The sequence below is a fragment of the Bos indicus genome, chromosome 5, assembly GCF_029378745.1.
Source record: "Bos indicus isolate NIAB-ARS_2022 breed Sahiwal x Tharparkar chromosome 5, NIAB-ARS_B.indTharparkar_mat_pri_1.0, whole genome shotgun sequence".
NCBI classification, from domain to species: Eukaryota; Metazoa; Chordata; class Mammalia; order Artiodactyla; family Bovidae; genus Bos; species Bos indicus.
Genome location: NC_091764.1, coordinates 117501681 through 117528018, shown reverse-complemented (window position 1 = coordinate 117528018; position 26338 = coordinate 117501681). Strand labels below are relative to the sequence as shown.

General features: G+C 57.5%; 1 protein-coding gene across 2 annotated transcripts in view; it reads right to left on the bottom strand.

Moving 5' to 3' along the window:
* TBC1D22A (TBC1 domain family member 22A) overlaps nt 1–26338 on the bottom strand; it is a 260368-nt gene that overhangs the window by 225237 nt on the left and 8793 nt on the right. For both annotated transcript variants that reach the window (XM_070790591.1, XM_019961997.2), the window contains exons 2-4: nt 12849–12905; nt 11313–11647; nt 8652–8828 (exon numbers count right to left, since the gene is read on the bottom strand). In XM_070790591.1, the coding sequence (XP_070646692.1) occupies nt 8652–8828; nt 11313–11647; nt 12849–12905 (569 nt within the window). The remainder of the gene's footprint in view (nt 1–8651; nt 8829–11312; nt 11648–12848; nt 12906–26338) is intronic.

The window sequence follows — 26338 nt, the reverse complement described above, 5'->3', positions numbered from 1 at the left end:
GCCACAAGGGCAGCCCCAGGAGGAAGCTGGGCTCAGGCCTCACACAGCCAAGCCCGATCCACAATCACCTGCTCCGGGTCTGGCCGACTGAGGGCTGCCCACACCAGACCCAGGTGGCCGCCTGTCATCTCTCCCCACTCAGGTGTCCATCCTCCCCGTGCTCAGGCGATGGGCAACAATTCAGCATACCACCAAAGCCCCCAAGAGGTCAAAGGACATAACCACGTTCTTCCAAGTTAACACATCTTTATATCCTTTCTTAGCTTGATTTTGTGCTCAGCTCAGCTCTATGTATCAGTTCGAAGGAATGGTGGCCATTGTTATTCTTTTTTTATTAATAGGTTCCATGAATCTTAAATTATCTGAAAACAAAACTGTTACTTTCTTTGCAGTTTCCGGGACGAGACACCTAGCTACGTGTCCGTTTGTGCTCCATTGGAGTCTGAGCTGCATTTTGTGGGAGAAACAGGACATAAGAGGGTTCATTCTAAATGCCGTGCCTTTGACTTTGAAAATTCAAGATCCATTTATTCCCTCCACACCCAGGACTGTGTATACAATTGAAGGCAAGCCAGCCACTGTCTGGTCTCCACTGTGTGGGGGGGACACCGCTGGACACCAGCCACGTTAGGAGCTACAGTGTAAGAAAGACAGTCCCTGACCTCAAGGGACTGGAGAGCTGGGGAGGTGCAGACTCCCGCGCACCTCAGAGGCAACACAGCTGGCTGTCCGCCCACACCCACCGCCTCCCTCTCCCCTGTGACCAGAGCCCCACTGCAAAGTGCCGCAGGCCGAGCCCGCAGGGTCCCTACTTCTCCACGCCCCAGCTGGGGGGCACGTGACCCAGCTCTGATCACACTGCCTTCCAGAGAAGAGCCCAGACGCCCTGGCGCCGGCCCTCTGCCTCAAGCAGGACCACGACACCACCTTGTGGCCAGAGCTCAGATCCCTGATGAAATGACGCCCACAGCTCCTCTCCAGACAGCCCACGGGGAAAAACAAGCCCCTCTCTGTCTAAGAGCTCTGAGTCTGCTTTTCTGATACCTTCAGCCAAAACAAGGGCTTCCCAGGTGGCTCAGTGGTAAAGAATCCACCTGCAGTGCAGGAGACCCGGGTTTGATCCCTGGGTCAGGAAGATCCCATAGAGAAGGAAGTGACAACCCACTCCAGTGGTCTTGCCTGGAGAATCCCGTGGACAGAGGAGCCTGGGGCGGCTATAATCCATTGCAAGGAGTCAGACACGACTGAGCGACTTTCACATTTCACCCAAAACAAATCCTCAGCGATCCCCCGCTCAGCTGGGGAACCAGCGAGGCTGTGAGCACTGCAGGGCTGCAGGGGCGGCAGACAGCCCGCGGGGACGCCACCAGGCCTTCCCTAGCCCGCGCCGTGTCCTGTCCCATCACTGGACACGAGGACCTGTGACTCACAGCACGGCCCGCAAAGAGCTCCCAGGCCAGGGGTGGAGATGGGCAGCACCCTGAGAGCACAGTCAGCTCACGGGCTGCAGGGCAGGGCGCGGCCCCGCACACTCTGCCCACTTCTCCACTCTCACACCTCAGACGGAAACCGACACCACAATCTCAGGGTCTTTCAAACGGTTACTCCACGTCCTAATTGACACAGGAAATCGTTAAACAAAGACAAACACGTAACAGATTGATTTTTCAAATGGCTCCTTTAAACATTTTTTAACATTTGCTTTTAAGATTATACATAGGAAATCATCATCCATGAGGAAGTTGTCGGGAAGCTCCTTGAATGGATTCCTAATTACACCGAAGACTTGCTCCACCCAACATGTGAAATGAAACGCTTGGCTTCCACCAGGTCACACTCATTCCGGTTTACCTCAAGCTGAGGGACGCTGCATATGGCTCAGACACCATACCCAGAGTGCAAACGCCACCCAAAAAATAAAGCCGCTGCTGGCGGCAACGCATGAAGCCAGAGTGCGTGTCCTCTGGGCTCTCACACTCCCATCCCAAAGCCCAGGAGACCGGGTGAGCTTGGGGAGCCCCTTCTGCTGGGGACTCCGCGGGGCCAGCAAGAATCAATTACAGGAAAGGAAGAAGGGAAGGAAACGCACACATCCAGAGTGAACACGCGGTGGGTTTATCATCTTTCCCACATCTCTCAATTTCAGCAACATCCCACGAACAATCATCACGGAAGCCCGACAATGAGAGTGGCATGCAGGGAGCACGCAGAGCCCCATCCTCCAAGCGGGACTCGGGGCGCCAGTGGCACAGGACAGCGCGGGGCAGGGGCCGCATGGGGGCAGGGGTCCCGGCCAGAGGAGGGGCGCTGCGGCAGCTGAGCTGTCTGGACGTCTGCAATGATCACTTGCACAGCGACTGTTTTTACAGAAAGAGGAGAAAGCCAGAGCGGGAGGAGCGAGCCCACCAAAGGAAGGGGAGCCGCCTCCCCAGTGCTCAGCACCGCACACCCGTGGTGAGCTGGTGCACCGGTCACCCCCAACCCCTGGAGAGAGCCAGAGGCTTCAGTCTAGGGGCTGGGGGCAGAGGGAGACGGGTGCTCCGAGGAAAAGCAGCCAGGATGAGAGGGACTGCAGGGTGGACGGGTGGACAGGGGAGGGCCGTGGACGGAGGAGGGGGTGGACGGGGGAAGGGGGGCCGGGGGAGGGCTGGGGCAGGAGCGCCTGATGACAGCTGACAGTCGAGCAGGGACCTGGAGGAAGGGTCAGGCGGGATTGCGGGCAGGCGGGCAGCAGAGCAGGGGCCCCGGGCCCGGACGTGCCGCTGTGTGCTGTGCCCCGGCCACTGCAGAACCATGCGGTTGGGAGGGGACAGCAGGGGCAGGCGGCTGAGCCGCGCAGCGTCCCAGGGCCAAGGGCTGTCTCTGAGCAAGATGGAGCCCGGGGTGGCTCTGACGGCCCCTGACCCAGATCTTGTCTGCACAGGACAGCTGATGGCTGGGCGGAGCAGGCGGCCAGACACGAGGGACAGGCCCGCAGGAGGCAGCGGCAGGAAGCAGGACACAGGGACAAGCTGAGCTGGAGCCCAGGAAGAGCCGGGGGGGAGCACAGACGAGAGAGGCATGGGCAGCGGGGACGGCTCAGAGGAGGCGGCCGCTGCTCAGACACGGGGCGACGGGGCCTCAGGGGGCAACTCAGGCGACGCTTCCAACCCAGAAGCTGCCTTTAAAAACATGACCTTGCTCAAAAACACGCACTGCTCCCTTACGTACGTTCTTAGTGAGAGCTGCTCCATCAGTGTCCCCCTGACATCGGCAGCGACGCTGCCAGGGAGAACCAAGTCCAGGGGAAATCCAGGAGAAATGGGGGAAGAAAGCAGTCACCTCACAGAGACGCCTCCCACCCCACCCCGTGCCGTCGGGATCAGCCAGGCTGGGCTCTCCAACAGGAGAGGCTCGCTGACCTGCAGCCAGGACTCCGAGACGTGGTGACCAAAGCAAAGGCCCCACTGGACCCCGCCACGTCCCGCCCGGGGTGCACCCACCCGTGCGGCCAGAGCACCCACTGTGTGCCGGGCTCTCCTGCGTGGGCGACGGCGGTGGTCCTGAGCTGCAGGCAGGGCAGCGAGGCATGTCCACCGACCCTCCTTTGAAAGCTTTTCTGCTTGTTTCACTGAAAAGTCCGTTTTCCCCAAACCACAGAATGGACATGAAGCCACGCTGCAGAGGCTCCGTGCCAGCTCCCTGGGCCCCCTTACCCCACAGCCAGCTTCCGGGAGCGCGGCCCCAGCAGGGCCCCGGGGGCATCTGAAGGGGCACGTCTCCAGATGAACCAGCACCAGCAGGGTAAGAACTGAGCGCTGCCCGCCCTCTGAGGGGACTCGGGGTGTGCACAGGCGGCCCAGTGGGCAGGTCAACATCCCGCTGCGCCCAGAGTGGGCGGGCAGGGCGCCCCAGGGCTGCACCGGGGCTGCCGTCCTGGCGGGGGTCCTCCCCGACGAGACTCCAGGGGCAGGCCAGGCTGGGTTAGCGGAGCTGTCAGCTTCTCCCCCGCATTCTAACGCCTCCCTGGAGCACCCTCGCCGCCCCCAAGGGCGCACACGCGCACAGCCCCCATGTGCGTGCACGGTCCCCGGGCAGACATAGTGGCAGGGCTGCGCCTGGCGCTGGAGGGGCCGCTGGACACTGGCGGGCGGCCGCCCGGATCGGCAGGAATGGGGCTGAGCCTGGCCCGATGGCCAAGGCGGGCCCTCCACTCCTGTCCTCTGACAAGACCCCCGGTAGAGAAACGAGGGCCCGGCCAGCACTGGCTGTGTCCTCACCGCGGGGCCCCCAGGCTGCCTCCGGAACCAGGGCCCCACCGCCCCGGGGGTGACCGGGAGCTGGCTGCTGCAGGCACAGGTGGCAGGTGCGTGAGCTGCAGGACCGTGCACACACAGGCACGCACTCATCAAGCAGGGCACACGCAGAGGCCCAAGAGGCAACGAACGAGCGTGCGGGTAGCGGGGTGCACAGCGTCCCCTCCAGCTATTTCTCCAGCCTGACTGTGCCTCCCACTGACGTGACACGCCGCCTGGAGCCCAGGGTGTGTCCAGGGCTATCCGTCATCCCTGAGCTCCAGCCAACAGCCCGTCCACCCGGCCTGGCCGCCCCCACCGCCGTCACTGCCCTGACTTCCCCCCATCCCTCCTGCCATCCAGCTGCCCACCCTGAGGTCACGCTCTGACGCCAAGGGAGCCACGCTCCAGGAGATGCTCCAGGGCCGCCTCCTGGCCCTCTCGGCCGGCCGCACCTGCCCCTTCCTGCCCCGAGGCCTCCCTCCTCCCCTGCCCCAGCATCGCGGGGGGACCTCTGCGCCCACCCCTCAGGGTCTCCTCCACCTCCAATGCCTGCCCCGTGCCGCCCTCACTCCGCAGCAGCGCCAGCCTTGACCCTCAGCACTGTCTCCCTCTCCACCTTCAGCCAGTTCCTAGAGTGCTGACCGCAGGCGTCCGTCGGCCCCCCGACACTCAGCGTCAGCTCCCGAGGGCAGGGACCCTGGGCTCTGTTCAAGGTTCACCCCAGCACCGACCACAGCAAATGCTCAGGAATGCTGGCTGAATGAAGAACTACATGGCACCTGACGTCAGTCGCCCCGACTCACGAGGACCCTGCAGGGAGGTCAGATTCCCCGGGGACGAGACAAGAGGCTGAGCCATGGATCCGCACCGGTCACACACGGGCTCCCAGGCTGCACGGCCTCGCCCTCCTGCCATCACAGGCCCCGCAGTCAGGCTCTCTCCTCCAGCCCCAGGCCCTGAAGGGCCATCCAACTCAAGCCCTTGCTTCTGGAGTGAACAGCTCCGTACCACCCACCTGCCCCCTGAAAAACCCCCTTCCTCCCCAGAGCCGGCTCCCACACGCTCTCCGCTTTAAAGCCCAGTCCCAGGGCTCACATGGGTAAGAGGACCACCCGGGGAACCCTGCAGCTGGCCTCCCTCCCCATTACAGTCTGAACGTCCCAGGACAGGGCTGCGTGCCGCACACAGATGACCTCAGGGCCCGGCTGCCACCAGGTGGTCACCCCACGGGCCTCAGAGGCACAGGTCCTGCCAGCGGCCAAGTCACATTCCCGTTCACAGACGCGTGTGACCAAGGAGGCCTCCAAGGGTCGCTTCCCTGGGCTTCGAAAAAGGCGGCCTTTGTACGAGAAAAGACTGAGTCGACACTGAGAGCAGAGTGAGCCGTTAAGTTCTATTTGCTTCCCTCGTCCGCAAGCTCCGAACAGAGCCCCAGCAAACAGCCTCGCAGCCTGAAGCCAGAGGGACACTGCAGGGGAGGCACTTCTGTGGGCGTCACCCAGGTCAGCGCTTCGCTCCTCCGACGTCGGCAAGTATTTGCCACTTACGTCACGTATGTGATGTTAAGATAATACTTCCCACTGTCTCCCGAAGCTAACTGCCTTATGCTGCTGCTGCTGCTGCTAAGTCGCTTCAGTCGTGTCCGACTCTGTGAGACTCCATAGACCGCAGCCCACCAGGCTCCTCCGTCCCTGGGATTCTCCAGGCAAGAACACTGGAGTGGGTTGCCATTTCCTTCTCCAGTGCATGAAAGTGAAAAGTGAAAGTGAAGTCGCTCAGTCGTGTCTGACCCTCAGCGACCCCGTGGACTGCAGCCCACCAGGCTCCTCTGTCCATGGGATTTTCCAGGCAAGAGTACTGGAGTGGGGTGCCATTGCCTTCTACGAACTGCCTTATAAAAACGAAATTTACTGGCTGTGTTTTCTGCAGTCACCAAATACAAATCCTGTAATTGTTTCACTTTGAAAGCTTTGGTTTTCACCTTTTGGTGTTAGATTTCATACTTACATAGAATTCTGAGGAAAGGCAAGGAAAAAAATAGAATCCCACAACTGAACAGAAGAATCTCGTTTCTTTTAACCTTTCAGTTTATCCATACATACTCACTTGCCCACACATCTTGAAAGCTTCATTTTTAAGTACGATTTTAATTTCCCAAGTTACTCTGATGACAAAGTCCACAGGAGATTCTAACTGGGGGCTGGGGTCCTGACCCAGAGCTGCAGTTCCCGTCAGGCAATCTAGTTTTCATGAGTGATCCCCGTGCCGCCTAGGACTAGATCAGGGGGTGTCTGGTGAGAGGTGATCAGAGGGGCTCCACTGAGTCCAGGACAAACCAGCACCCCGGCCTCCTGCCGTGATAACCGAGGTGGCAGACAATTCACCCACAGCCGGCTCAGAGCTCAGCAGGGGGACATGACGCACGCCCCGAGGAGGGCCTCGCTCGTCCCAGAGCACGTCTCGAGGTCCAGAGGAGCACGCCAGCTCACGAGACAAGGGGGGCAGCACCCGCACGCCACGCAGGACCCTGGGGCAGGTCCTGGACTACGAAGGAGGTGCCAGCGTGTGCCCGTCACGGAGACGAGCGTCATTGAAACTGAGCGTGGTTGGTGCCCTGGACGACAGGGCCACGTGCGTGGATGTGAAACCTCCTGACTGTGATGATGAGGCCGCGGCAACGCCCGGAAGAGGCCTTTGTCCTCAGGAGGGGATGAGGTTTTGAGGATCGGGGGGCGCGACTTCTCCAACTGATCAAGGGGTTCAGGAAAAGCAGGAACACACGTGAGCACGTGCGTGGAGAACGAGCTGGGCGAAAGGGGAACGACTGGGACGGCCGGGCACGCACACAGGGCCCGCGCCCTCGTGCGTCTGAAGTCACATCAGAACGAGAAGCCTGACACAGACGGCAAGCCGGACCTCTCTGGACGACGACACCCGGAACCGCAGGAAGTGGGGGGAGGGCGAGCTGGGAAAGGAGAAAGGCTCTTCTTCCCGCTGCACCCTCTGTGCTGTGAAACTGTAACGTGTGCGCCCAGAAAAGAAACCAAAGTGAACGAAGGACAAAAAAGCCACCATGAGAAGGGCAGCTGGACGGGAGCAGCACCTTCAGGCCATGGGACGTTCCCAGAGCCGCTCCCCCAGCCCCAGGAACGAGGCTGCGCAGCTCCAGCTTCCCAGGCTGGCCGGGGCTGGCACCTCTATCCACAGGCCTCAGGCGCCACCTGCTGGCCACGCAGGGCACTGCCCACAGCGGCGCCCAGCCTTCAGAGTGACTGCTCTGTCCTCCCAGGAGCTCCAGCGTCCGGCAAAGTGCCCGGTGCCCTGTAGCACCCGGATGAGACACAGAAACGGAAGCATGGAACTTGCGCGTGGAGCTCCAGCAGGACTTGACAGCAAGCACGGGCCGCAGGGCCCAGCTGCCCCACGAGAAGCATGGCGGCACTGTCCTGGGCCCTGCTGGCCCCCACCCAAGCCTGGCCTCGACCCCCGCCCCCCGCCGGCCCACTCGACAGCCAGTCCCACCCCGTGCCGACCCGCTGCCCCCGTCCGACGGCGCACAGTCAGCCACCCCCGGCAGGACTGTCACCGGCCCCGGCCACCACCACGACCACCATGACGCAGGGAAGGACATCCGCCCGGGCGGGCGGCCTCGCCAAGGCAGCACCAGGAAGCCAGCGGAGCGCATTAAGAAAGAATATCCAAGAATGCTCATCACCTCCAATTAAAGATCAATTTTAAAAAAACACAACACTGTACAGCAATTATCTTCCAATTAAAAGTAAATTTTTTTAAAAAACACTCATCAAACTGCACTGGAAGCACATTAATAAACACATCTAGAGTCAACTTCCAGGACAGGCGGCTCTCCTCCTGGTGGCCTACCGGCCTGAAATACAACAGATCAACTTCTGACCCGGTAAATTACACGGGGAACAGGCGCACCAAAGGGGAGCAGGCCAGGCCTCTCAGATCCGGGCCTCCTGCAGAAGCGAGCACGGCCTGAAGCGGCCGAGCCCACGGGGGCTCATCATGGGGGCTCACCAGGGGACTCATCACAGGGACTCCCCCACGGGGACTCATCACGGGGACTCACCAGGGGGACTCCTCATGGGGACTCAGTCACAAGGTCTCACCCCCAGGACTCATCAGGGGGACTCACCCACGGGGACTCATCACAGGGTCTCACCCTGGGGACTCCTCACGGGGACTCAGCCACGGGGTCTCACCCCTGGGACTCACCCACGGGGACTCCTCACGGGGACTCAGCCATGGGGTCTCACCCTGGGGACTCGCCCACAGGGACTTATCACAGGGTCTCACCCTGGGGACTCACCCACAGGGACTCGCCCACGGGGACTCACCAGGGGGACTCACCGAGGTCTGTGTTGGGGCCCGCAAGCAGGTGCTTGAACTTGTCCAGCCGGGAGGCCTCTCTTTCACTTAAGGCCGAGGTGCTGAGGGCACTGGGCTCGGGCACCCCGCCCAGCGCCACGGTGGCCGCGTGTGGGAGAGACTGGGACCTCTGCAGGGGGGCGTCATCACTGGCGATTCCTGCGGGGGGGCGAGGGGGAGCAAAAGAGAGGTGAGGCCCCGGGGCGCGGCCCACGGCCAGGCGCCCACCGGGAGGCCTCTAGTCCGCCACGCTGGGTCTGCCACAGCACGGCAGTCCCGCCCAGCCCTCACAGAGCAGTGGCGAGCTGCCTGCTGGAGGCAGAGAACGAGCCGGCTCCCACATAGAGCTCACTGTCCTCCTGGTCGCTCCTCAGGGAAACAGACATGCCACGAGAGGCAAGACAGAGAGGAAGAGAAAACCACCGCACACATCGGGGTCGGTGGCCAGGGCTCCCCAGAGGGCCCGCCCGGGCCACACGCCAGACGATCAGTGGGTGCAGGGCCAGGGCAGGGTGCCTGCACGGGTCACCCAGGCCTGGGCACACAGGGAGGCCACCAGGGCCCATGGGAAGGGCCCCATAACTGTCTGAACATCCCAGGCCTCCCCAAGGAGGGAGGCCAGGATCAGCACCCGGAGAAAGCAAAGGAAGCCAGGTGCCCCGCAGGTGGGCTGAGGGGCCACCAGAGCTCACCCAGCCGCTGAGGCGAGGTGAGACGGCACCTGGCACCCAGGACCCAGCATGGGCAGAGGCAGGAGCGGGGGACCCTCGAGCCACAGGACGAGGAGCCTGCAGGGAGCGGGGGACCCACAAGCACGAGGCCCTGAAAGGGCTGCAGGCCCGCAGACCTAAGTCCCTGTGAGCAATCACATCTTCCAAAACAGAGATTCAGAGTAAGAACTAAACTCAGGAAACGGGGCGAGCGACACAGCGCGGAACAGATGCACTGACGGCTGGAAGGTGAAGCGCTGGCCCGGAAGCCCGCCGATGAGCCTGCCGTCCACGTCCGCCGAGGCGGGAGGCGGCCACCTCCCCAGGGCTGGAGGCCCGAGCCGCTGGCAGCAGGGAGGCCCTGCAGGCGCCGTGCGGGGTGACACACCCACAGCAGCCCTGCCAGGCTCCCAATGGACGCTGGAGAAGCCGAGCCTGTGCTCCTGTGTGCCCCCACGGAGGACCGTCCAGGGCATGCAGAATTGCAAACCACCGCTCACAGGAGCGATGAAGTCCAGTGGACCTCGAGGTCTCACCCGAGCAGAGGAGGCCCGCCGGCCCAGCAGGACGGTGTGCTGCCGCGCCACGTGGGCAGCAGGTCCTGAGGGCGGTTTGGGTTACATCAGCAGCCTCTGCAACTGCGCAGGACGCCCAGGAACAGCCAAGGGGATGGGGGCGTGGTCCATGCCTCCGTGGCCCTTGCCACTGGGGCTCCAAGAGTTGCAGCCTCGGCAGAGCCCACCGCAGGAGGAACCCGGGGCCTGGGAGTGCATGCCCTGCCCAAGCGAACGGGACGCAGTCAGAGTGCCCGTCATGAGCCACAGGACTCCTGCACAACCTGGAAAGGCTCAAACTGGGTGCCCTTCCATTTTTAGGCTCAAATACTTCAAAGTTCACTTCGTGTGAAAGAAAAATAGTTTAGATTCCAGTTTGAAAACTGATTGAATGAAAAACTCATGCTATTCCACAAAGAACATGGTAACGCTTCCTAGATTAATTCCCGGAATGTGTTTCTGAAACCTAGGGCTGAGTATGAAACCTAATTCTGCCCCAGCCAGCGGGCTGCCTCAGGCTGCGCTGATGACCTCATTTTCTTCTCTGTAAACAAAGGGCGAGCCCCCCGAACCCCCAGCGACCTCGGCGGGAGGGACCCCCACACCCAACCCCTTACCTCCCTGACACTGCCGGCCCGAGGCCGCTCTGATCGCTGGATTCAGCATCTCAGCCTACATCCCACCCTGCTCTGGGGCCGCCCCGACCTGTTCTGACCCTGGCACCCGCGCCTCCCCACACGTCACATGGAGGCTGCTGTCCATCCCCTCGCCAGAATGGACGCTCCACGCAACAAGGACTCCGTGGGGCAGCCCACGCCCTGAGAACGCGGCCTGACCCGTCACAGGTTAAACAACAGTGTTGTCTGATGTCTCAGCCCCTCCAGCACAAAGACAGTGAAAGTGGTGGAGAGCGCCAGGCACGTGGATAGGAGACACGGCAAGAGCTAACCTTGCAGAGTTTAGAATCGGAACCTGGCGATTCCAGAGAGCAGACACTCGCCCTGCAGATGCTGAGCCCACGTGTTGGGGACTGGGAGGGATCATCGGAAGTGGCCAGGGGCAGATCCAGCCCTAAACACAAGGCAGGCCGGGCCCCTAGGCTGGAAAGGCCTCCTGGAGCAGCCAGGGCATCCTGGGGAGGGCGGGGTCCCCCCAGCAGCCCACAGAAGCTCCTGCCCGGCCACACTGTCTGGAGGGAGACGCACTCAGCCAGGAGGACGAGAGGAAGCGCAGCTGCCTCTGCTGACCAGGAGGCCCTCGGCTGCTGGATCTCCGAGCCCCCGCAGGCTGGGACCCTTCCCCTCGGCCACCCTCCGCCCCAGGGAGAGGGCTCCAGGCCTCTTTCTGGAAACCCGCCCGGCTCTCCCCACCGCCCCCACCTTCGGGACAGGATGCGTGGCTCTCGCTGATGGACTTCACCAGCCGGAGGTCACCGCCGGGGGCCGCGGAGGGGTCCACCGAGGGCTCCGCCGAGGGCTCCGGGGCCCCGGGTGGCCGGGGGCGCCCCTGCCGCTGGCTGTGGTTGCGCAGCACGCGGTGGGCCGTCTCCATGACGACCGCGGTGTTGAGGCTCTCGGCCGCCATGGCCAGGAGCTCGTCGTCGTCCTCGCCGGCGTCCCAGGCGTCGCTGGTGCTGCTCTCAAACTCCTGGAAGGTGCTGGCTCGCGTGGCCTTGACCGGCGTGGTCGGCACCTTGGGCGTGGCCGTGAGCAAGCTGCAAAGCACAAGCGGTCTGTGCTCGCACTCTGCGGGCGAGCGCATCACCCCGGGACCGGTGAGAGAGCGGCCCCTGGGACAGTCGCGCTGCACCTGTGCCCCAGGCGCCTGAGGACGCGCAGCAGGGCCCCGACGCCTGAGGACGTGCAGCAGGGCCCCAGATGCCAGAGAACACGCAGCAGGGCCCCAGATGCCAGAGAACACGCAGCAGGGCCCCAGGCGCCTGAGGACCCGCAGCAGGGCCCCAGGCCCACACATCTCCTGCCCCGACACCTTCGCAGACGTCCAGCAGCAGCAGCTGGGGCTGCAGGCGGGGGAGACTGTCCACAGGACACGGGCCCTCGGCAGGTGGGTCTGGACGGATACAGGACAATTCCAAGGATCCCGCACAGCAAGGCAGCACACGACACAGGCTCCCCCGAGCGTCGGGAGCGTCCTTACATGCTCGGTCCTTACACGCTCGGTCCTCCAGGGCCACCCCTGCCCCGCACCCACCTCTAGACAAGGAGCCCAGATACAGGCTGAGCAAGCCGCAGGCAGCGGGCAGAGAACACAGGACGTCACTCAACCTGCATCAGCTATAGGAAGTGAAAAAAATCTCTCTCGTGGGCTCTCTGCTTTTCTGACGGGGTCCTCCCTCAGGTGCTTCAGACAGTAAAGAATCTGCCTGCAGTGCAGGAGACCCGGGTTCAATGCCTGGGTCGGGAAGATCCCCTGTGGGAGGAAATGGCCACCCACTCCAGTGTTCTTGCCTGGAGAGATCCATGGAGAGGAGCCTGCTGGGCTACAGTCCACGGGCCACAGAGAGGCAGACACGACTGAGCGAATGACACACTACTTTCAGCACAAAAGGGTTTGATGCTGGTGAGGACGTCCAGCTTCTCGCTTGGCTATTGCTGCCCCCAGTGCTCTAAGCAGCCGTGACCAGACCCAAGTTCACAAAGGTGTGCCAGGCTCCGCCCCAGCCCTGGGGGCCCTGCAAAGGCTGCCCTCCTCCACCCTCCTTTGCATGGAGCCACCTCCCTCAGAGGCTGGGCAGTGAAAGGCCAGGAGTGCCTCCCGTAAAGCAATCGCTTGATGCGTGCTGGCTGAATGAAGGGCACTCTCCTCCCCATCGGGAACGCCAGGGACCTGGGGGGGTCACCACACCCCCCCAGGCCCAGCCTGGGAACAGCCTCACGCAACCCGAGGTCACTTACGTGCCGTGGACCAGGGGGTCGAAGGGCGGGTGCTGAGCGCCATACACGTGCTGGATGCTGTTCAGAAAGGAAGGAGAATAAGTTAGCTTCTCCCCAGAGTTCACAAGGGCCCCACGGACTCAGGAAGCAGGCCAGCTCCTCGAACCGGCGCCAGAGGGAACAACCCCGGCCACCGCAGGGTCCCCAGGCCCGTCGGGAAGGCTGAATGACGCCAGACAAGGCCACCCCTACACACAAGCAGGGCATTCAGCCTCCTGGTGAATGGGCCTCAGTGAGGCACCCACGGCCCCAAGGGCGTCACCACAGGGCCTGGGGCATTGGTCAGCCTCTGCTCCTAGCCTAAAAGACTGACCCAGACACACCCCTCAGGAGGCTCTCATGGGGCACCACTGCCCAGAGACTGAATACAGACTTACAAACACAATTTTGTTAAAAGACTGCATGGTTTCATTACAGTCTGTGCGCATCAGAGTAGATCTGGAAAAAAAGCAGGGACAGAAGAACTCATGCGGCACACTGGCCCGCTGAGCAACCCAACGCACACCGCTTCCTCCCCGCGACGCCCGGCCAGGGGACCCGAGGCAGGCCGGTCGCAGAGACGGAGGAGAGAGGCTTGGCAGGTACGGCCCTGACCCTCAGCTCTCCCCTCTTCTTGTTCAGAGCACACACGTGAGACCAAGAGGGGCCCAGCCATCCTGCCACGAGAAGCAGCCACAAGAAATAAAGCCCCTTGTGACGGAGGAGGGGCGGGGGCAGCTTAGAATGAAGATGTGAAGACAGCGGGACTCCTGCGGCTTGGAGGCATTAGCTCTCAACCTTGGACCACTCCCTAGACGTCCATGGCATGAAATAAACAAGCCCGTTTGCTGAAGCCACGGGCAGTCAGAGTCCTAACTGCTGTGCTCCACGTGGAACAGTCTCTGTAACCCCTGCAGAGCACCCGTGTGCTCAGTCGCTCAGTCGTCTCCGACTCTGTGACCCCGTGGACTGCAGCCCGCCAAGCTCCTCTGTCCGTGGGATTTTCTGAGCGTGAATACTGCAGTGGGCTGCCAATTCTTCCTCCATGCAGGGTGTGTGTATGTAAAGATAAATACAGACACGGAGGAGCTTAGTATATAGATGAAGTCTTCCTAGCTTTTAAAAACAAAATGAAATCCTACCTTGCTTACCCAGTAATATATCAATATCACAACTACATCCCCATATTACTGTTCATCAATCTACTTAAATACATGCACTTTATATCATGTGATACACACGAAAGACACATGCAGCATATTTACACTTTAAAACCCAACACGGCAGGCGCAAGCGGTCTCCCCAGACATTTCTCTGCAATTCCCATAAATCCGTAATTATTTCCAAGCCTCCTAAGTCTTCAAAAGTCGTAACAACATAAGCACCGTCTCCCCGGACAACCTCACCTCTAATTTCACGCCGCCCCACCATTCTGGTTACACGGTAATTTGTTTTCCGTGTTGACTGCGAGCTCTTTGTTTAAACCTCTGTGTGGTTATAAAAACAGCAATAAACTTCTCTGGGGACGATACTGTCACACAAATGTAACTTCGTGAAGATAAAGTCCTAGAGAAGGCAGGCCTGGGACACAAGGGATACACGGGCATCAACGGCATGAACGGCTGACCCCTGAACCACGTGCAGGGTGGGGTGCGGAACTCCACACGGCAGACAGCCTGAGTGTGACTTCCAGTCGGCCCTGAGGACCCGCGACTCCTCCTGATCTGGGGTTCTGCGTGCCCGGCTTCAGGCCACCTGGATGGTGTTGGGCTGTAGCATTTACTACTGAAAGACACCCGTCTGTAAGTGGACCCACGCGGTTCAAACCCACGTTATCCAGGGGTCCGCTGCAGAGATCACTGCTGTCTGATGGGAAGAAGGGCGTGTAGACGCTGATCGTGTACCTGCTCGATCATTAGGGAGGCTGAGCCACCTTGAAACATCCTTTGTCCACCTGTGCTTTCATAAACCGCCTGTTTGAACTCTGCCCATCTCTGAGAGGCGTCCACCCCGATCTCACTGATTTGTAAACACCTCTTTGCAAACAGGACTCCTCCGTCACTGAGGCAGTGAGGTGCGCAGAATGAGGGTCCCAGAAGCGTCGCCTCCCAGCCCCAGCACATGTGAACGTGTCACCTCACACTGCAACGGGGAAGAACCTGGTGTTTCATCAGAATCAATCACCAAAGGGATGTTGCCTATAAGCTTTAATTACATATAACGGCCCATCTCTGGGAACCTTTGTTTCACTCACAGAAACCGTCTGACCAGGCCCACCCGTGAATGACTGCGGGCAGCGGAAATTCACACATCCCCTCCGGAGGCCGATGGGAACCAGGAAGTGCGTGACCTTACGCCCTCCCCGTTGAGTATGAAAGGGGCCTGAAGCCTAATTCAGGCAAGGCTGCGGGTGGTGCGTACACTCGCGTTCTTCTTAGTTTGCTGGATTTCCGAATAAAGTCATTCCTGCCCCAACAACTTGTCTCTGGATTCCTGGCCTGAGTGAGGCACACAGGACGAGCTTGTCTAACAAACTGGGGGACTCATCAGGAGTCTCGCTTGCTCGTGTCCAGCCAGCCCAGCCGGGGAACTTTCGGGTAAGGAGGGCCCTGGCAGCTGCCTGGACCACTTGTCCTGAGGATCCGCATCCTCCCCACAAAGTTCCCTGCAACAGCACCAGCCACCCCAGCGCTCAGCAGCGGGAGCAAGGAATCAAAGCTGGGGAGCCACACGGACTCCATATACCAGGGTGAGTCGCTCCGGTGTGTACACCCGGGAACTGCTTCCTCTCCATTTGAGCTTGTTTTTCTAGAGTAAGCCAGTTTGTTTCGTAGCCATATTTGAGTGGGGCACCCTGCTGGAGAGAGGAAAGAGGTGCTGGATTTGCACCACACTGAGCTGTCCTGTGAGCCGGCGGGCTGGTTTCTCGGATGCTGGCCCCTGGGCGAGCCGTTTGTGCTTTGATTCTCTTGAAAAAGAGGAAGTGTTACAACTGTCCCTGGAGAAAGTCCTCTGGGGTGCATTTTGGACCAGGATCTGAGCACAGCTCTGAACCCATGGGTGGCCGTGGCACCTGTCCGGATCTCCGCTGGGGGTCCAGGCAGGGTTACCTCGGGGCCCTGTGCACTGCTTACTGCGACTTTTGCTGCGTTAATTACGTCACTTAATGGGCTCCTGTGTTGCTGGGATACGTAAAACTCAAGACCAAACGAGGGTTTATTTAGCATTCTGCTTGTTCTTTGGTTCTTTTCGTTCCATCTTATTCGGTACTGTTTGTCCACTTACAGCCAAATCAGTTTTGTGATACTTAACATTTATTGATATCAAATGGGGAAAAGGAAGAAAACTGGTCTGTTTTTGTCCAAGAGTGAGACATTCTGAGAAGAGGGAGGTTTGGTTCCCAAGACCACTAAAAGCTAGAAATAAAAGTGTCTTTTCCATAAATACTAGTAAAAGGGTTTAACTTGTAGACACGTGACCCTGATTTGTCCCCTCTGCCGGAAGCTCAATTTGAATCCAGTCTTTTATAACGGATGAGTTTCACACCACTGTACCTGAATCATAGCTAACCTTTTTATGAGGTTCCAACGTTTGCATGTTTGTACATGTGTTACAGAGGTGTGGCACCAACCAGGTTAATTTGTAAAAGAAATGTTTAATTGGCTTAAAGGAAATTTAAGTGCTTACATGAATAATCAAATATAAAAAAAGTGGCCAGAATGAGTTTCAGGTTCACATGATCTAGGAAATACTCAGTAGTGAATCAGTATCTGGTGTGAAAGTTTTGCTTAAGCTTGCTGGTTTGATACAGATGTCTTTATACAGTCATCAACACAAAGTATAATTATACCTAGGTTTATTAGACAATACCTTATTCCTGTTACAAAGACTGCCATCAAGAAAAATAACAATGTGGCAAAGCTGTTAAGTCAACAGAGGTAAATGAAGCCAAGGTCTTTGGAGTAAACTCTATGGGAATGATGTTTTGGGAATGTCTAACTAGATAATCCAGACTTTCATAACTTAGAAGGTAAGACTGAACTTAAAATCTTAAAGGTTCAGTTCAGTTGCCCAGTCGTGTCCGACTCTTTGCGACCCCATGAGCCGCAGCACGTCAGGCCTCCCTGTCCATCACCAACTCCCAGAGTTCATCCAAACTCATGTCCATTGACTCAGTGATGCCATCCAACCATCTCATCCTCTGTCGTCCCCTTCTCCTCCTGCCCTCAATCTTTCCCAGCATCAGGGTCTTTCAAATGAGTCAGCTCTTCGCCTCAGGTGGCCAAAGGACTGGAGCTTCAGCTTCAACATCAGTCCTTCCAATGAACACCCAAGACTGATCTCCTTTAGGATGGACTGGTTGGATCTCCTTGCTGTCCAAGGGACTCTCAAGTCTTCTCCAACACCACAGTTCAAAAGCATTAAAATCTTAGTTAATTAGTTAAAATCTTAACGGTAAAGTGGTACGAAGCCTGACTTTTTGGTTCTCTAAGAGGACACTGTTTTCCTAAAACACTGAACTGCTTTTGGTAACTGTTTCTTTAAGTGATTCTGTATTTGCATTGATCTTTTATCAAGGGTTAAAATTTTTTCATATTTTTTACAAACTTCCCAAAGATAAAGTTCTAAGTAGGGTTCATCTGACCTCTAGCTAACGTTTGGGTTTGCCAGAGGGTCCTGGGAACACCTCAAATCATTTGTTTTCTCTCCATCTCAGAGGAACATTAAACTACCTGGGCCCACTGGGTGTGTTTGAGCTGCACGGGAGGCACTGCCAAGTGGTTGGTGATGAAGCATGCGTACATGCATCGTGGGGGTGAACGCCTCCTTAGAATGTGTCATATGGGTGAACACTGTTTAAATACACATTCTAGAATTTACACGGAACTCCTAACATCCTGGCCTATCCTGGTAAATCACATCAGTCATAATCTGCGTAATTATCTTGGTTGTCTGTCACAGGAGTAATCAGGTTTCTGCTCACTGCGGTCTGTGGTTTTACAGTGGCTTCCAAATGAGTCTGTGTTGTTCTGTGAAAAAGCAGGGAAGGATGACGACCGCTGAGTGCCAGCCATTTGTGCCCCTGCACCCGGGAAAACAGAAGGAAGGGAGTGAGTGAGGGCTGGTGCTTCAAACCGCGACCGCTCTGAGCAGACGCCCCAGCCGCTCTGGCTGTCGCGCCAACATACCTGCCCCCTTTCCACCCAGCCCCAGTTCCTGACGCTGGGGCCCAGGACTCCCAGCCCCATGAGGACCAGTTAGAAAATCCTGTGTTAGTTTCTAGGGAGCAGGGACTTGGTGGAGTATCGCTGTCTAAGAGCCAACAGGGAGTCTAACGTGAGCCAGGAGCCACTCCCGGGGCAGGGCGGCTCCCCTTACATCATTACCTCCTAGGGGCTTAAATGCAAACCACCAGCCGGTTGGCTTCCCCAGACTTCTTTAATGGGGAAGGTCACAGCCCTCCTTATGAGGAGGGTCCGCTACACCTGAAGGCCACTCGGCAGCGCCCAGATCTGAACCAAACTGGGGGCCAGCGAGGGAAGGGGCCCTACTAGACCCCTACGTATCAGTGCCTCTCAGCAGGGCCTTGCAAAGGGGAGCCAAAGCAAAAGAGTTTGAACAATAATCAAGAACTTCAGCCAAACAAATGAAGACCTCGCTGAACTTTTGCAAAGAGTTTATTGGGCCTACAGACATCACACTAAAGCAGATCCCAAGGCCCTGGAAATATATGAATGGTCAATTTGACCTTCTGGGGCAAACTGCCTCGGATACCAGGAGGAAGTTGCAAAAATCAGATGGTACGTTTGGAATGAACCCTTCTCAATCGGTAGATGTTGCTTTTATGAAGTATTCAACAGGGAACAACAAAGGAGAAATACAAAGCAAAAGCCACTTTCTGGCAGTGACGCTGGGTTTTTGGAAGGCGGTAACTCTAAAGAGAAGCAAGTCCCACTAGAACAGTGCGCCCACTGTGAGGAGGAGCAACACTGGAGAACAGATTGCCCTCTGCTGAAACAGAAGGAGAACAATTAAAGATGAGAGCCTCTCACACAGTGTTGACAGAGAGACACGCGCAGAAGAGGCCCAGGGGCTCCCTTGGCCTTGAGGCACCTCACACCCACGGGAGCCCGGAGACACTGACATGGGGAGTGAGCTGATTAACTCCTGACAGATTTCACCCTGGAGTTTTCACTGGAACAGCTTGACATCAGAGTCCCACCAGAACACACTTTAAGCCTACAGATGGAGCTCGTGAAAATCCCAGAAAAGCAGACAGAGCTCTTTCCCCCAGGGTCTTAAACATAACCCAAAGACCACTGTCAGACGTCCCCAGATGGGGACTCAACACAGAGGAACCTGCCCACCGAGGACTGAAGAGAGACTTGACTCACGTGCCTTGCACTGCAAAATCGCAGATAACCTGCTGGTGTTTGTGGACAGCTGCAGGATGGGTGGAAATATATCCCACCTGGAGGCAGTCTGCGGTGGTTAAAGCCTTCCCTGGGGAAATCATCCCCTGATTCGCATCAAGGCGCTAAAACAACTCATATCCTGGAGTCCACAGTCAACAGGAAAAACCAAGGAAACCAATCATACCTCGAAGAGGAACGCCGCTAAAATTCCGAGAGACATTTAGCTTGGGGTAAGCCCTTGCCAACTGCCCTGTTACAGGTCAGGGGCTGCCTGAAGCAGGCTTAAACGAAGCCCCTGTAGAATGCTGTACGGTAAGCCATTCCAACCGTCTGCAGAGACAGGAGAATCCCAGTGCTAGAAGGCCTGGTGGCTGCAAAGCACATTCAAAGGCTGGGCTCAACACTAGTCATGGAGCTGCCTGCAACAGGCCTGCCCGTCCATGAAGCAGACGGTAATTCCACTGTAGCTGGAGAAGCAGCGACCAACCTGTATAACTGTGTCCAAACAGCACAGGAATTTAGGGCATGCATCAGGAACTGGAAGCAAAACCTCGAGTTTAACTACAGATTAGACAAAGTGCCAAGAGGTTTCACTGGTTCAAACAGCTGCAGATTAAAGGGACTGACTAGAGACCTAAGGCGGACTCGTCGCCTCGGTTCAGCAGAATGGCCTTTGCTCCTCTACCCACAGGAGTGTGGGAGGGACGCTGACAGTCGGGCAGTAACAGGAGAGACTCTGTTCTCTCACAAGTTTATCACCAAAGGGCTGTTGCCAAGAAGCTTGACTCACAAATAACGGCCCATCTCTGGGGACCCTGCCTCCCAGGAACCCTCCTGACCAGGCCCACTTGTGAATGGCTTCTGGAGGAAGAAATTCACATACCCCCGATGAGGCTGATGGGAACCAGGAAGTGTCTGACTTTGCTCCCTCCTCTTTTCATATAAAAGAATTCTAGCTCAGGCACGATGGTTCTTTGGAGCAGGAATCCACCATCTTCTCAGTTTGTTGGCTTTTTGATTCAAGTCGCTGTTCCTTGTCCCAGCAACCTGTCTGGATTACTGGCCTGTTGAGCAGCGAGCAGTATGAGCTTAGACTTGAGGACAACACGGCAGGGGGGGCCCTGCAGATGCAGCTAGGAGCACACGCCTGGGAGTGCAGCCTGCATCATCCAGGTGGGTTCGATCTCATCAAAGTCCTCAAGAGGAAAACCCCCCACCTGCGGTCAGGGGGCCGTGATCGAGGAGGAACGCTGGGATCGAGGCTGCGTGGCTGGCTGTGAATGAACACGAAGGGGGCTGAAGTCAAGGAGTGCAGGCAGCCTTGAGAAGCTGAAGAGGTAAGGAGACAGCTTCTCCCCTAAAGGCTCCAGAAAGCCCCACCAACACCTTGGTGTTAACCCAAGGAGGCCTAATGCAGACTTGACCTCCAGAACTATAAGGTAATAAATGTGTGTTGTGATAAGCCAAGAGGCTTGTGGTAATTTGCTTCTGCAGCAATAGGAAACTCACATTGGTAGAGAATCTATTTTCCTGACATGTGGGAGCCTTAATGGTTAAGTCATCACACTTCTGGGCTTGCCTGGCAGCTCAGTGGTAAAGAATCCGCCTGTGCATGCAGAAGAATGTGGGTTTGATCCCTGGTCCGGGAGGATCCCCTGGAGACGGAAATGGCAGCCCACTCCAGTACTCTTGTCCAGGAAAATCCCGTGGACAGAGAAGCCTGGTGGGGTACAGTCCTTGGGGTCGCAAAGAGTCAGACATGACCGCGCGACTGAACAGTAGCAGCAGCATCACACTCATCCTTACGGAGGGTTCTGCTCCGAGGACGACACTTGGAAAAGCCCACCCCACTGCCCCCGTCCATTCAGGCTGCTGTAACAAATCCCACGCACTGAGCAGCTTATGAACAACAAGATCTGATGGCTATGCAGGCTGGGAAGCCCAGGATGGAGGCACCTGCAGACCTGGTGTCCGGAGAGAGCTCCCTTCTCGGTCTGCAGACCCTGACTCCCTCTCCTGGCAGAAGGGGACAGAGCCCTGTGCGTGTCACACGCCTACCAGTGCTGGCGGGGGTCCCAGCTGACAGCCTGCACCAGCTGCTGGATGCCTGAGGGACTCAGGCCCCCACCTTCGAGACTTCCCAGGAACACCCCCGAGCCTTCTCTTTTTTTTTTTTTTTTTTGGACAAAAACAGTCTCAGCCTGCCCAGGCCAAGCACCACCCATCTGTCGTGGTCCTGTCTGAAATTTCCATGGCTGGCTGTGTGACCTTGGCAGAAAAGCTTCCATTTTTCAGAATCCAAAGATCTGGGTTCAAGACCCAACACTTACAAGCTGATAGGAGTGCTAACCAAGTAGCTGCTCAGAGCTTCTGCTTCCTCACCCAGGAAGCGGGAATAAGAGCGTGTACGTACACAGGGAGACCCCTCGTTAACAGCGCTGTGGATACTGCACAGTGACCGACGGACAGTGCTTACCAACATCAGCAACCAGTCTTTCCTGGACGCCGGCACTCCTCCGGGGTGCCCCGCTGCGTTCACACGGCTCATCGCCAGCAGCCAGTTCTGCCTGCAGCCCACGCCCTGCAGGTCCTGTTCCCGGAGGTCCGAGCGCCGGCCCGTACTGCAGGCCCCGCCCCTCCAGGACATCAGGAAACCCACTAACTCTTCACGGGAAAACACCTGTGATCGCTGAGCAGAAAACGCTCCAACAAAGTCCAAGCTCAAACTAAAAGCAGCCTCATCTTATCTTATTAAAATGACGTTTGGTCTCGCATTGTGAAAGAGAAAAACAGGCTTCAACAAAAGCCCTTTTTAAACAGTAAGTGGCAACTAACACACCCACCTCATTTCAGATAATGAAATCTTTCTTTAATAAATACATTAACTCATAAACTTTTTAATAGATGATACTGCTTTAAAACACTGAAGTAGTTCACTGAACCCTAGTGATTCCTTATAAACTGCAGGTCAACGTGACCTAATTCCACTGCCAGCTACACGCTGGAGACAGCATCGCACAAGCACGTGAGGGGACAGGTTCGGCAATGACCGTAACGCCACAGAGAGGAAAAATGTTAGGAAATCTCTAGATGCCCATTATCAACTGAATAAATTTTAAAAACTAAAATATATGCATATAATAGAATACCAACCACAGCAAACGTGAAGGAACTACAGCCACACAAATCAACACAGGGAAATCTTGTTAACGTGACAGTGAAGAGATGAATACACACACACAATGTTAGTCACTGCTGCTAAGTCACTTCAGTCGTGTCCGACTCTGTGTGACCCCATAGACGTCAGCCCACCAGGCTCCCCCGTCCCTGGGATTCTCCAGGCAAGAACACTGGAGTGGGTTGCCATTTCCTTCTCCAATGCATGAAAGTGAAAAAGTCAAAATGAAGTCGCTCAGTCATGTCCAACTCTTAGCGATCCCATGGACTGCAGCCTACCAGGCTCCTCCATCCATGGGATTTTCCAGGCAAGAGTACTGGAGTGGGGTAAGTCGTGTCCAACTTTTTTGAGGCCCCACGGACTGTAGCCTGCCAGGCTCCTCTGTTCATGGAATTCTCCAGGCAAGCAGACACTGGAGTGGGTAGTCATTCCCTTCTCCAGGGGATCTTCCTGACCCAGGATCTAACTGGGTCTCCTGCACTGCAGGAGGGTCCTTTACCATCAGAGGCCCCAGGGGAGGTCCTGGTGGGAACAGACCCCACACACCCCAACTCAAAGTCTGCATGTAGCAACAAAGATCCCTCAGGCGGCACCGAAGATCCTGCAGGCCACAACTAAGACCCAGGACAGGCAAATAAAAAAAGTCTTTTTAAGTTAAACTTGAGAAGGACTAACTTGTTACCAGCAGGCAACCGTGAGGACCAGGAGCGGTGTTTTCCGGGTCCCATTTGTCAACATCCTGAGGACCACAAACATCCTGAGCACCCAAGAAGGACTCAGAGGGAAGGAGAAATGAAGGAGAACTGACGGAGGTCCCAGGTGCCAAGCCTGTGATGTAACAGAGGCTCCCGGCTGGCCGAGAGGGCAGGGTCTAGACAGAGGACAGCACAGGGTGGGCCAGGGAAAGCTGGCACAGAGATGCCCGCCGTGCGCCCTGAAAAGGACCCCAACCAGAAGTGCCTCCCACGAGAGCCCCACGGTCCCGTAAAGGCCACCTCTTCTGCATGAGGCACAGGAGGTATCACTAAAGCACCCTCACTAGTGAGGGGCAGACAGACGACAGAGAACGGGAAGAGCAGAAGTTTAAAGCAAGAACCCTAAAGGGCGCTCCCGGGCGGACAGGGCCCCGGGGGAGGACAGGCTGGAGACCTGGGCTGACGCCAAATGTCCGAAAGAGACAGGCCCCGGGGCCAAGCCCCCACTCCCCAGGGTCTGTCCCGGCTGCCTTTACAGCTTGGGTCTGCTGCTGCTAAGTCGCTTCAGTCGTGTCCAACTCTGAGCGACCCCAGAGACGGCAGCCCACCAGGCTCCCCGTCCCTGGGATTCTCCAGGCAAGAACACTGGAGTGGGTGGCCATTTCCTTCTCCAATGCGTGAAAGTGAAAAGTGAAAGTGAAGTCACTCAGTTGTGCCTGACTCTTAACAACCCCATGGACTGCAGCCCACCAGGCTCCTCCGGCCATGGGATTTTCCAGGCAAGAACACTGGAGTGGGTTGCCATTGCCTTCTCCACAGCTTGGGTCAGGAAAGCTTTTTTAAAAAACTCAGTCAGGGACTTTCCTGGTGGCTCAGTGGCTGGGAATCCGCCTGCCAACGCAGGGGATACCGGTTGGATCCCTAGTCTGGGACGACCCCACGTGAAAGGAGCGACACAGCCCAAGCGCCAAAACTCCCAACGTGCGCGCATCGCAGTGCCGGCGCTCTTCAACCAGAGGAGCCCCCGCCCCACAACAGACACCCAGCGCAGCCTCCAGATCCAGACAGACAGACGGCTGTCTGAGGGCCTGCCTGCGGACACCCTGCTCTGGGAGCGGCCTTCACGTCCGTCTAGAGAGCGCCGACTCAGCCGGTCACGAGCCACCTAGAGGCTGCCCTCTTGAATCGCTCAACACACCCCGCTGAGTACCTGCTCCAGACCAGCCCGGCTGGCACTGCCAAGATGCCAGGGGCGCCGCTCTGGACGCAGGAGGAGAAGGGAGGAGATGAGCCTCAGCCGACAGGGCTGGAGGCAGCGGGCAGGAGGGGACAGCCGATGGCGCCAGGCCTCGCGGCGTGACAAGGCGACTGCCTCCTGCGCATCCCAGCAGACTTCTTTCTGGTCTGAACTTGGTCCCCCTACACCAAGGCCCCGGCCTTGAAACAGAACTGATGGGACAGCACCAGAACAGCCTCTTGCTTTTGTTAATTAAAGGCTGAAGAGCAGAGGGTGAAGACAGCCATGAATGAAATGATGAACAGTGACAGGAAATAAAAGGAAAAGGAATAAATTCAAGACGCGGTGGCCAGAGCGTCGTAAAATAAATGAAAAATTATACGGCCACGTTTACGATTAGCTGCCTCCTGTATTCCAGACTCATGGAGTAAGCAGGCAAACCATGTGGTGACTCGGTTTACAGCTCATCAACCCCTCCTCCGCCAGCAGAGTCATCATGCAGGGTCTCCTCTGGGCTCAATAGCAGTTTCCTGAAAAGTGAACTAAATTAGGGACTGATTTACCATCCACTCATTCCAACCACAGCGATGCTCCCCAGATTTAGAAAATATGCTCAGAAGGAGCGAGTTTTCCAAGGAAATTAACTTTAGAGGGCTTCAGAGGGAGATGCACGGAGCGCCGTCATTACGACAGCACACAGCTCCACCGCCCCTCCGCCCAGTCGCGTGCAGGCCCACGTGGCCCCCAGGACCCACACCGGAGGGGATCCGGGCTGTCCCACCGTCAGCACCCACGCCTGCCACGCAACGGCGCCACCCGCCCAGTCCCACAAGCTCTCAGCCGCCTCCTGTCCCCGCCCGGCCACCAGCTCCCCGCCAAAGGGACTGGATTCGTCTCCTGTCACACTCCTTGGGGCCCCGGGAGCCGACAGAGATGAGAAGTTACTGAGCCAGCCACTTCACGGATGGCTCTAATACGTCTTAGAAATGAGGGTTCTGACAATAAACTCGTCCCTCCCTTTATGTTGATGGTAAAGAAGTTTCTTCCCCGTGAAAAACCCGTGTGTGAAACACAATACTGGAAACCGACTGTGCTTCAGTTGAAAGAACACGGCAGCGGGATGGACTCACAGAGCACCGCCTCCATAGTGTGGCCCAGGGGCGGGCCGGGGCGCGCAGGGGTGCAGGGGTCCACAGGACAGGACCCGCCAGGCCAGGGCGCGCAGCGTGGGCTGGCACCGGGAGGACTCAACTGCAGACCTGGAAGCCGCTGAGGGTAAATCCCCCTCGTTCTCGTCACAAGACAAGTCTGTAACTGCGTGGTGATGGATGTTAACCAACTCACGGGGCGTTCCGTGATCTGCACGCACACGGACCCTCACGCTGCACACCAGAAACCAACATGCTGATTACGTCTCAATAAAAACACCAGAAACCAACATGCTGATTACGTCTCAATAAAAACACCAGAAACCAATATGCTGATTACGTCTCAATAAAAACACCAGAAACCAATATGCTGATTACGTCTCAATAAAAAGCAAGGAGGGGCTCCCCTAGTGGCCCAGCGGTAAAGAATCTGCCTGCCAACGTGGGAGACGTGGGTTCGATCTCTGGTCCAGGAAGACCCCACAGGCCACGGGGCAACTAAGCCCCGGCACCCCAACCACTGAGCCCGGGACCTGCTCGACTGAAGCCCACCTGCCCAGAGCCCGTGCTCCCCAACAAGATACGCCACCGCCACGAGGAGCACACTCACTGCAGTGAGCGCAGCCCTCGCCCGCCACGAGAGAACGTGTGAGCAGCAGAGAAGACCCACTGCAGCCAAAATTCCAAATAAGAAATCAAAACACACACCAGGGCGTCCCTAGTGGTCAGTGGGCACAACTCAGAGCTCCCGACGCAGGGCTCGACCCCCACACGCCACGCAGCACCCAGAAAAGACGG